Below are 12690 nucleotides of genomic sequence, written 5' to 3'. Positions count from 1 at the left end.
CCTTGAGAAATTCGCATGTTTTAAGAAAGAGTATGTTCCCTCCCAGTCTCTTGCACTAGTCTCTAGGAAGAGGGAAGTGTGAAAGCACCAACAACCAGTACAGCATCCTATACACTAAAGTAACAACGGAATTTTTATTGCTGACAAGATACTAATGAATGATACTTTTAGTTGAAAGTCAGAAAGAAATAGAGGATACTTGGTAAGTAAAAATATTTACTATTTACAGCCGGGCGCGGTGGCTCATGCCTGTAATCCTAGCACTCTGGGAGGCCGAGGCGGGTGGATCCCTCGAGGTCAGAAGTTCAAGACCAGCCTGAGCAAGAGCGAGACCCCGTCTCTACTAAAAATAGAAAGAAATTATCTGGCCAACTAAAATATATATATAGAAAAATTAGCCGGGCATGGTGGCGCATGCCTGTAGTCCCAGCTACTCGGGAGGCTGAGGCAGGAGGATCGCTTAAGCCCAGGAGTTTGAGGTTGCTGTGAGCTAGGATGATGCCACAGTACTCACTCCAGCCCAGGCAACAGAGCCAGACTCTGTCTCAAAAGAAAAAAAAAAAATTTACTATTTAATATGTTGGTAACTTATCTTTGATAAGAATAATAATGAACTTTATTTATCTTTAATCTCTACATTCCATAGAGTGGGTTTCACAGTTTTAAAACAGTACACTGTACTCAAGGAAAATTATTATAGTCTTTTATATATTAAAGATTCAAAGGATCCTGGAGTCACATACAACAAATTCCATCCACAGTCCTGTTTTACAAAAGCTGACACTAAGACCCAAGGATATAGTAGCTTTTTCAAGATCATGTTACCTAGAGACAGAATCTAGTTTGTTCACCCACAAATATGAATATTTCTTTATTTTCTAAGCAGTGACAAGTTATTTTGGTGCCACGATGTTTACTGTATCATTTTTTTATCCAAAGCCACATTGTAAATAGTGAGGTCCTAAAGGATCTGAGCTGTTTTTCCCCCTGGTTAAACACAGTATTTGACTTAAGGACCCTATGAAATAGTGGTTCTTCAACATATTTGACATAGCTAAGAACTGAAGTTTTAAGAAAATAGAAATCATCTAGTCAAATCTATTTATTTTACAGATGATGAAATTGAGAACCAGGGACTAATGTTATTTTTCCAATTTCATACAGCTATTTGATGACAGTCTAGCATAGAAGGTGCCTTATCTTTATTTCTTTCTCTCTCTCTCTCTCTCAATTTCTCTTTCTCTTTCTATTAAACTAGGGCAAGGTTATCTCCAAGAGCATTTTAGTCATTGTAATTCTGAGAGCTACACATAGGAGGAATGTTTAATGCATAAAACTAAACTACTGTGACCACTAATAACTAGCCAATTGCCTGGCTTTGCCAAAGTTTGCATAATATTGAGTATAATATTTCCCTAGCCTGTGTATAGATAAAGACATATGGATATGGAGATGATTGATGGATAGATTGTTAGAGGTCAAATACAAAGATCAATCAATTGATAGGTGAATGTGTAGGGAGATAGATGAATAAGTCAATGGATGGTTGGATGTACATAGCAAATTGGTTTCCCTGATCATCACCTCAGTGCACATTTGGGAATAATACCAATTGGGTTTCAGACTGAAGTGGGGGGAGGGGGGAGGGGATGGGTGTATAACTACATGGTGAGTGCCAGGCGCACTGTCTGGGGAATGGACACGCTTGAAGCTCTGAGGACGGGGGATGGGCGGGACATGGCCAATATATATAACCTGAACTTTTGTACCCCCATAATAAGCTGAAATTAAAAAAAGAAATACAAAAACAATGATATATAGATATTTGCCAATCATAAAGAAATGATTTTATAGCTTACTATATTGACTCAATAGTTTGTATGTCTGTATAGTGAACCTATATCCATTGTAAATTGCAACTTATTTAAAATTGCTTGAAAAGTTATTGGATTGGGTAGAGTTAAAAAGATATAATCTTAAATGTTTTTCTTGTGGTAAAGTACAGTTCAATTTATGAATATGTTTAATGGCTACTGGGGAAATCTACAATGAATTAATATTAGTGAAAAAATAATAATGAAGGAATTATATGACTGTCTGAACATTATAAACCTGTCCTCCCACTTTCTCAACCCTGGTAAGGAGATCAAGTTTCTTAAATTGGGTCATTCATATTTCATTCTGATCAATAGCCTATGGTGGGTTAATCAGGGTAAGAAATGCAGTATGGTTTTTCCTATATTAAGCTACAAATTTTGTGTGCTTATTCAGCATCTTAATACACTTGCCAGAATTATAGCCAAATAAATGTCATGGGTCCCATTATATGAAAATTTGCATGTGTTCTAAAATAAAGCCATCAGTTCTAAGCTTTAGGAATACAAAGGGGAAATTTACAATGTCTAGATAGGCAGCATAGGCACCAATCTAAGAAAATTTGAGTAAAGGAGTACCCAGTCCCCATTCTAATCCCTCCATTAATGGGGTCCTCTTCCTCTCTGCTTCATATTCTCTACTGACAGTTGCTTATCTGAGCCTGCTTCTTTAATCTTTCCTTTTTATAGCCATAAAGAGGAAACTTAACACTGAGTGCCAACAGTTCATTGTAAAAGATAAATCTGGGAAACAATTTAAAGAATATTGAACCTAATTTCATGATACTATGTCTTCATCTCCAAGAGTCATCAGCCTAATCAAAACTGTCTATAGTTGGTTCTATAGAGGTATTTAATTTCTTTCTTAATTTTTTCTTCTTCAATTAATTAGATTTTTTGTTCTCCATTTACCTTCATTGAGATTAAACAATTTCACAAGTTGATCTTTAATTATGGTCTAATCAAACAAACTAGGAGTAAATGTAGGGAGATGTAAAAATACTTCATATTGTTCAGAATATCCAATGTACACACATGTAAAACAAAATTGAGATTTGCTCAGACTGGTCGAGCTTTAAGCACAGAGTCTTCAGTACCAAATTAGGTTCCTGGCATCAACGTCCCTTTAGTCGTATTTCTCTCCCTGTAGCAAATCCATTGTTCCTGCTTAAAAACTGCTTTGCCCTGCTCATCTTGGAAGCTGAGAGGCTAATCAGCAAGTGGTCTTCCGTTTGAGATGCAGCTGTGGATTTGTGAAACTTCCTCACAGGAAACTTCATAAAGAAAGAACTTGTTTGACATGCCATTTTTTCTGGTCAGTTATCACTTTGTTCCACTCTTCTTCCAGAAAACCTATTTTTAAAATGATGTTACAGTGTTTGTTTCAAAAAACTTCGATGGTTTTAGAACCAAGACAGTACAGTTTTATTATGTCACCCTTCAAGGTTTAATCTAAGCTCTGCCTCTTTAAGGAAATCTCTTCAATTCTTTTATTGATTCCATTTTACTTTCTTTACTTTTCCCAGAGCTTTTATTTCCTGCAGCATTAATTTTATACCTTGCATTATACTGTTACCTAAACAATTCTTAAGTCTGTGTCATTTCTTCTTATAATTGATAAACATTCTGAGACCAGACTTTCTCCTTGTTTGTTTTTGTTTTGCCACTGTTGTAAATTTGTTTGTTAATGTGTTTTGTTATCTTTTGCTTTGCTTTTAGTATCTGCTACAGTACTTGACTCAAGGAACAGTTAGAAGTAGTGACTTTTTACACTTTTTGAAGTACAGTAATTATCTTTTTCTAAATAAATATCCCTTTTCATATTCCTCTCATTACTATTCTACTATTCTTTGGAAATATAATATCATATTAAGCATAGATATATTGAAGTGGAAAGAATTTCAGAGGTAATCAAATGTTCCTGACAAAGTCTGCCATTGATTATGAGACCTTATGCAAATCTCTGATTTGATTAGATCCTCTCTGAGGTCCTTTCAAGCTCTAATATTCTACTCTGTAGGACTTGTGGTTTCCAATTCATTTTGTCTCATATTAGTTTAAATATAAAATTTCCTAAAAGCTGATTTCCGGGAGGAGGATTGAGAGGGTCTCAGATAGGAAAAGGTTGACAAGGTGGTAAAGGAAAAGGAAGATGATGAGATTTCCATTAATATATGAAAGACCATTAAAATAGATAGAACCACACCTTGGGTCTGTGGTCTGAAATGCAGTCACCAGGCCTTTGCCTACCAGGCTTCTACAGAAAAAGAAAAATGCAGAGAGGCATTTTCTAGCTTTTGCTATACTTTCAATGCTAAAACTGGGACATGATACCTTGTTTTCTAGCACAGAGAAGGGCAAACATATCAAGAGATACGTTACTCATCCATGGCATGGCAGTGAAAAGTGTGATAACTGAGTAGGAAATCAAGGAGACTCTATCATTCTGTTAGTTCAGAGTCTACAGAAAATAGCACCCTAGAGTTATATCCTTCAAATGATTCTACAGAACCAGAAGGTCATTCACCACATGTCTGTTCAATGACACTGAGCTTTGAGAGGAAATGGCCTGCGAAGCTTCCGAAGAGGCATGAAAACAAACTTCTTCAGGGTGGAAATTAAACTGTGCTAACATTTGACATTTGTATAATACTCAATATGCATCATACTCTGCCAGAAATGCTTAATTGTGTATTAATGTTATATTTTAATTGAATATGTATGTTTATATTAATTAATAAATTCTTAATTCTATGAAGTATATATCATTATTATAACCATTTTAGACAAGCAGAAATTGAGAAAAAGTTGAAGTAATTTAACTAACATTACACCACTAATAAATGAGGAAGCTAAGATTTAATGTAGGCTTTTCTTCTCCCCTTCCGTGCGTCCCTTCTTTACTTCCTTCTTCTTTCTATTTTATATTTGTAATATTTTAAAATAAATAATATGTCCTTACATTTCAAAAATCAGAATATGAAAAAGTGTATAAGTGAAAGTATGCTTTTCATCCCTGTTATCTTCCCTGTTCCTGTTGCGTGTACACACACACATACACCCCTGAATCTACTTTGTGAATTTATTTAATTTTTGTGACTATATCTGTGTCTTCTTTAATCAAATACAAGCAGATTCAAATATAGATCAGTACTTTACCTTCTTATTATGTAAAATGAATATTCTTTTTACATTTCTGAAGCTTTTTTTTAGTTAACAGTATCAAGGAGAGCTTTTTATATTACCACAGAGTTTCAACTCTTTTTAATATTTCATATTATTCTATGGTATTGATTATTTATTTTGTATCTTATTGATAAGTAATATTTTTTTCCTGTTTAGTTTATTTAATCAATGCTACAATAAATGATATTGAACATATGCCATTTCTGATGTACACAAACATATCTGTAGGATAAATCATTAATAATAAAATTGTTTCCAAAGTTATTCATGTTTGTAAATAGCAAATTGCCTTTTTAAGTAGCTTAACCTCCATCCAAATACCTAGATCTTCTGCTTCATATCTTACCACTCTCCCAACAAGCATCCCTTTCTTCTAAAGTGATGGATGAGTTCCAGTTCTCAGAACACACCATGCTGTTTTACACCTCCAGTCTTTCTTTTGCCTGGAATGCTCTCCCCTCACCCCCACCTTCCTAGTATCCTGCTATTCCTATTTTAAGATTCAACTAGACTATCACCACATTCTGTTACATTTATTAACCCTCCTCTCTTTTACCTGTTATAATTGACCAATCCCTCCTCTGTGCTCCAAAACTAACTTGCAGATAATTCTATTATTGCACATCATTTAATCTTTTAATAAGTGTGTGTTGAGTATCTGTGTGTGCCAAGCATCCTTTTACTTATTGGGGATAAAAAGTGAATATGGCCGGGCGAGGTGGCTCACGCCTGTAATCCTAGCCCTCTAGGAGGCTGAGGTGGGTGGATCGCTCAAGGTCAAGAGTTCGAGACCAGCCTGAGCAAGAGCGAGACCCCGTCTCTACTAAAAATAGAAATAAAAATTATCTGGACAACTAAAAAAATACATATAGAAAAAATTAGCCGGGCATGGTGGTGCATGCCTGTAGTCCCGGCTACTCGGGAGGCTGAGGCAGTAGGATCGCTTAAGCCCAGGAGTTTGAGGTTGCTGTGAGCTAGGCTGATGCCACGGCACTCACTCTAGCCTGGGCAACAAAGTGAGACTCTGTCTCAAAAAAAAAAAAAAAAAGTGAATATGACATATGTAGTTCTACCCTCATGGAATTCTAGTCTAGAGAAGAAAACAAAAATAGTCAATAAATAATAGTATGATCATTTCTAATTATAATTGTGCTGAGCACTATGAGGAACATATATAGAATAACAAAAGAACATGTAATTCTATTTTTAGCTCTTTGAGATATCTGCAAATTCTTTTCCACAGGGTTTGTACTAATTTGCAGTCCCACCAGCAGTGTAAGAGTGTTCCTATCTCTCCACATCCGTGAGGTATCATAAGAATAGAAGAATAGGCACCACATATACTCGCCATCGAATTGGCACTAACTGATCAACACTAAGGTGATCACATGGTAGTAATATTCACTGGAGGTTGGGGGGATGGAGTGGGTAAACTCACAACTAACGGACGTGGTAAGCATTGTATGGGGAAAGGGCATGTCTCAAATGCTGGCTTGGGTGAGGCAAAGTCATAACATGTAACCAAGATGTTTGTACCCCCATAATATCCTGAAATTTAAAAAAAGAATTAAAAAAAAGAACATGTAATAATGGAATCTTCCACACTTGCTGTGGTTATTGGAAGATTCCTTGGAGAAATTACATCAGGGTTAGTCCTGAGGGATGAGTAGGGCAAGGGCAGGGTGGGCAGGTGTGAGGATGAGAGATTCTGGAAAATAGCTTCAGGGTAGAAGGTGATGGGGAGAGAAAAGAATAAGAGGTAAAAGGGAGTCTTGATTGTTGAAATCACTGAGCTAACAGTTGCAAGTCAGCTCTGCATATAATCCAAGGTTCTGTATGTTGGTCAAGCAAACAAATTCGAAGTTATACAGGAGGATGGAAAGAGACAAGAAGAACTGGGATAACTTTTCTTCTATAGCTCCAATGTAGTCTTCAAGTGCAGACCATATTTTTATCTACCACAGAGAAAAATAAATAAGACAAAACTTCCTCATCAAATCACCTGAGACGTCTGTCAAAAGCTCTCACAACAGAAACTCGATAAATGTTGACTAGTTGCTTGCAATCTGCCCTCAGTTCCTCAGTGCTCCCCCATTACCTCTACAGTATGTCTGATTTCTTTACGATGGTAGCATCCAAGGTCTGGCCCCTTCCTATCAGCACAATCTCTGTTTCCACTACTAACTTCATATCTTGTTCTCTAGAAACAGTAAACCACATGGTAGCTCCTGAATTCACTGGGCATTTTATTCTTCTCTGTCTTTGTCTATGTTCCCTCCCTTGCTTACTTTACCCAGCCCTGGCACTCAAGTCAAGATTCAGCACCACCTCTGACCCCCACACTTACTGTGACTTTTCCAGGAACATTTAGACATGCCTTTTCCTAGGCTCCCATAATAACAATGCAAACTTAGATCATGGCAATTATCTTTCTTCTTCTTATAATAAAATCTCATTAAGAATAGAAATGATATATTATTATTTCTGTTTCCCTAGTACAGTTCATAGTTTCTGATATATAAAAAGGTCCAAAAAACATTTCTTGGATTATCTTTACTGAAAGGAGACTAGAGTGACACCCGTGTGACAAAGGTAGAAAATACTACTTGTAATAACATCATCTCCTTCTGATTGACTAATTCTAATTACCCTGATCTGATCATTACACATTGTATGTATCAAAACATCACTATGTACCCCACAAATATGTACAGTTGTTATGTGTCAATTAAGAATAAATTAATTAAAAATATAGGAACACTAAGAAACCAATTATACTAAACTATATTTATCAAAGGATTTTTTCAATTGTGATATAGGAACATGGATCTTTATGAACACATTGAATAAGATCTAGTGAGAATCTAATAGCTGAAATAATTTTAAAATAGTGATGATCATTAACAATATTTTGAGATTTCTGCAACAACCTTTTATACTATGAAAATATCTGTGATGACACAATCATAACTATTAATAATATTAACTGCATTCATAATTGAAGTAAATGTTAAATTTCAATTAGAGATTGGTAAAAAGTAATTGTGTAATTTTCTTCCGCCTAAGTTCATAGACCTCCTGAATTCCATCCTTAGACCTCGCCTAAGTTCATAGACCTCCTGAATTCCATCCTTAGACCTCTCGAGAATCTATGATCCACAGGTGAAGAACCCAACCCATGCTTCACTCCTCTTTGTGCTTGCACATATGTTTTAGGAGAAATAGTTTTTGCTGTTATGTGGAGAATGAATTGCAGGTGAGAAATCATGAGGAGAAAGGCAGAGAAGACAATTAGCAGGTTGTTGCAATAGCATTGACTAAGCAGTAGTCTATGTACTATCCTATAATAGCATACTGTGCAGTAGTATTACTATGTAGTGTAAACCACCTGGTCTAGGGAGATGGCAGCAGAGATGGAGAGACATAGATAAAGTCAATGTATATTTTAGAAATAAGAGAACTCTTTCATGGATTGCGTTGGGTGGTGAATGAGAAAAAAGGTAGAACCAAAATTGGCAATTTGTTAATAGCTAGATATCTATTCTACTACATCCATTTTTCCTCTCTTTCTACTTCTCTCCAGTCTCTTCTTTTCCTTGAACCTCTGACTCACCTTCCTTCTATGATGACCAGGACTCTACAGTGAATTGACTAAAGTGCATCCAGAGGAAGAGGCAAGGGTGGTACAAACATGAGAGCCATCTTCACATACTGGGATGTGTAATGGGGTCTACTACTAGAAGTTTCCAGGTAGAGATTAGGTATTTATTCTCCCGGTTCAGGAATTTATTAGACAGATGATGTGTCTGACAATGCTGTAATTAAGGGTCTATTTTTAACAATTTTGTAAACAGTATGTTCTACCATGTCTCAAAATAAATGATTCCTTTATATTTTCATAAATCTAGACAAAGTCTTTATGTCTATAGTTGAAACTTGTTTATTAATGTGCTTTACATAAAGTGAATAGATAACAATTAAATAATCACTCACTTCCCAGTTGTTTTTAATAAATCACAATATATAAGAATTTAAAGCATTTCCATTACTATCTTTTGAATGGGTAAAAGATGACAGACAAAATTCCAATAACCTTGATTTGATCTTTACAGATTATATGACTGTATCAAATCATCACAAGTACCCTGAAAATATGTACATCTATTATGTATCAATAAAAAATAAATAAATAAAAAATTTTAAAAATACATGGCTTTTTAACCATGTTTATTTTAAAAACATTACTGTGAAACAAAAACAAAACACTGACCTATTGAACATAGTGCATTTATTATTTTCTCCTTTCATGCAATCTTGGAATATATTTCAATTTAAGAAACCCCCAAAATATAATACTTCTTTTGAAGAATACAGGCATACAAAGGACAACATTAACTATAGAAATGCACCAAAGACTAATAATAATTGGTACAGGTCCAATATTTTAACATTTCTTGATAAACTTCTGCTCACTGTTTAATTACAGATTTTAAATATTTGGCTTGGAACTTGTCTTGAAGAATTTTGAGACCTTGGAAGTCTAAGATAAATGGAAAAAACTATTAATGCCATTTCTTTCTTTGTAAGGGGAGAGCTTGTGTTTTTCTCATGGTACTCACTGTTTGAGTTGATGATGACAGATTGCTTCCAAAATTCTTCTCATATACTTTAGTCAGTTCATGGAGACACAGGTCATCAGAATATCAAAGTGTCATGGAATCTAACATAGTTTTGTCACCCTCATATTAGTAATGGAAAACTAGGGAATGTTCTATTCATTTTTCTGTCATATATCTTATCAAGCTGTTGTCTTAGAGACATCCTAAAACCAGAATATAAAATTTTACATACTAGTGGTTTGCCCTAAAGAAAGTTGCTCTTCAGAGGCATACTACTTTAAAATAAAATGCATTTTTGGATAGAAGTCCAAGGGAAATGGAAATGACATTTTTAGAATCCATGACTTTCCATAAAATAGTCATGACAAACATTTAGCCTACCTTTTATAATTGCTTTTAGAGTTGAAAAAGGGATAGAGAGGTAAAGTGAATCCTCCAGGATAATACAACTAGGAAATAACAGAACCAAGATTTAATTGCAGCATCCAGGTTTGTCTAGAGCAGTGATTCAGCTTTAAACTATTTAATAGTTCTATGAATTCTCTGGACCTTCAGTTCTTTAGCTGTTAGGAAAATGGATTGGCCAACTGATTTCCAAAGGCTGTCTTGTAATAAAAAATCTATTTAATACAATCAATAATAAACCAAATTAGGGAGAATCATACAATACTTTTCATCTTTTCTTCTCAAAGACCATATTATATCACAAAATAAACATGAAACTTAAGCTAATAATATTTTGTTTTGGAAATGAAAAAATTATCATTAATTTAATAGTCAATAATTTTCCAAACATTAAGTCTTTTTAATAAATGAATTCATTATATCTATTATTTTCAGCTACATTTTGAAAGCCAATCAGATTTGAATCATTTACTTTCCATGATTTAAACTTTACAAATTGTCACTTTATTATTTTCTATATCAGTTACGAAGTGTGATAGTGATATGGACATCTATTAAGAAATTGTATTGTTAAATTTCAGATCCTTTGAACTGTTCTGTTATGTTCAAAGTTGACTCAGAACTCAATTAGACCCACTGAATCAAGATTGTTCAACATTATTCAAAACATCCCCTCACGATATCAATTTTCCCATGAAAATATTTCCAGTGTTAAGAGAAAAAAACTGTTTTTCCCAACACTCCTAATTAAAGTTCTAAATTAAAGTGGACACCATCAAGGCACCACAAGTCTGTGCAGCAGAGTGCACATGTTCTGGATTAGAAAATAAGGGAACATATTTTATCTCAGGGTTCTCTAAATAGTCTTAATCTGAGATATGTTTATAGGATTCAGGGGTCTATGAAGCCCTGAATTTATATTCACAATTTTGCTTATACGTGCATTTTTCTATGAAAACATTCTTAAAATTTCAACATATGACCAAATGGATTATAATCTCAGAAGGCTTGCAAACACTGCACTAATATTTTGGCAAGATATTGTACATTTCCCAACCCTGTCTTCTTATTTTTATGAACTTAAACATTTAAATGACTTGAAAGGTAGATTCTAAGTATAATTTTTTAGTGCTCTCAGAACAAAAGTGGTGACACTACATCTCAGATCTGTGTTCATCGTATTGGATATCATGGAATCATCTTCCTAAGATTGAAATATTGATTATTTAGTTTCTTCTTCACTGATATCTTCATTTCCTGGTTTCTCAAAGTATAGATAAGTGGATTCAGAAAGGGAGTGAAGATAGTATAGAAAACAGAGAGAATTTTGTCCACCAGGAAGTTTGTGAAAGGCCACACATAAATGAAGATGCAGGGCCCAAAGAACATTAACACAACTATAAAATGTGCAGTACATGTAGAAAGAGCCTTAGATGAGCCTGTGGAGGAGTGGTCCCTGATGGTGACAAGAACAATGACGTAGGAGGTGAGCAAAAGCAGAAAACTTATAAGTGCAATCACACCACTGGTTGAGATCATGAAGATCCCAAGAACATATGTATCTATACAAGCCAGCTGGATGACCAGAGGAAGGTCACAGAAAAAACTATCTACAACATTGGGACCACAGAAAGGCAAATAGAGGGTAAACGCTAACTGGCTTATTGTATGTAGGAAGCCCACTGTCCAAGAAGTTACCACGAGCCCAACACATACTCTTTGGTTCATAATTGTTGAATAATAGAGAGGTTTACATATGGCAATATACCTGTCAAAAGACATGGAGATCAGCAGCACAATCTCAGTCCCAGTGAAGAGGTGCAGAAAAAAGATCTGAGAAATACAACCGTCAAAGGAGATGGTCTTGCTCTGAGCAAAGAAGTCCATGATCATCTTTGGTGTGGCAAAAGAGGACAGGCACATGTCAATGACAGACAGATTGCTGAGCAGGAAGTACATGGGGGAATGGAGGTGTGAGCTGGAAAGGACCGTGAGCAAAATCAGGCAGTTGCCCAACACGGTTATGAAATACAAAATGGAAAACACCACAAAGAAGAATGTCTGGAGCTCAAGGGAATCAGCAAGTCCAAGTAACACAAATTCAGATACTCTGGAATGGTTGAACCCCTCCATTAATCTGCAGGCTCTGGTCTATAATCTTAAAAGGAAAAAAATTACAGAGTTGGAAAAATATGATATTTTTACAACTACGTATGAAAGACATATGATACAACAATACTTCACCAAAACATCAATTGCCTAGAATCCAACTAAAAACCTTCGTGGTAAAGATTTTTCTTTTTTGAAACCACTTAACAAATGCTATCAGATATCACTTGAAAAGGAAAACCTATTGGTTTCGACCAACATCAGTACATGTTGAATTGTACTCATCACATGCACACATAATTATAAACCTGTCTGAACACTACATAAGAGTTATGTAATGCATATTTATAGAGAAAGATTATATTAAATTTATATGCTCTAATGAATAAGGCATATAAATAAAAATAAAAGTTAATATTAAAAAAGTGTTGAAATCTCAAAGATTTCTCTTACACCCAAAAAATGCACTTGTATTGAATCATCTATTGTTAAATACT

At 34.9% G+C, this 12690-nt stretch overlaps 1 protein-coding gene across 1 annotated transcript; it reads right to left on the bottom strand.

The window, feature by feature from the left end:
* Positions 1 to 11272: 11272 nt before the first annotated feature.
* LOC123631847 (olfactory receptor 4K2-like) lies at positions 11273 to 12217 on the bottom strand. The gene has a single exon (XM_045541921.1). The coding sequence runs from the start codon at positions 12215 to 12217 to the stop codon at positions 11273 to 11275; it is 945 nt and encodes a 314-aa protein (XP_045397877.1).
* Between the last annotated feature and the right edge of the window lie 473 nt (positions 12218 to 12690).

Source organism: Lemur catta, chromosome 1 (assembly GCF_020740605.2).
Source record: "Lemur catta isolate mLemCat1 chromosome 1, mLemCat1.pri, whole genome shotgun sequence".
Taxonomy (NCBI): Eukaryota; Metazoa; Chordata; class Mammalia; order Primates; family Lemuridae; genus Lemur; species Lemur catta.
Note: the sequence above shows the minus strand (reverse complement) of the source record. Positions and strands in the feature narration are given on the sequence as shown.

What these genes read in the sequence shown, in the direction of transcription:
- LOC123631847 (XM_045541921.1), bottom strand. Translation starts at nt 12,217, where the DNA reads ATGGAGGGGTTCAACCATTCCAGAGTATCTGAATTTGTGTTACTTGGA.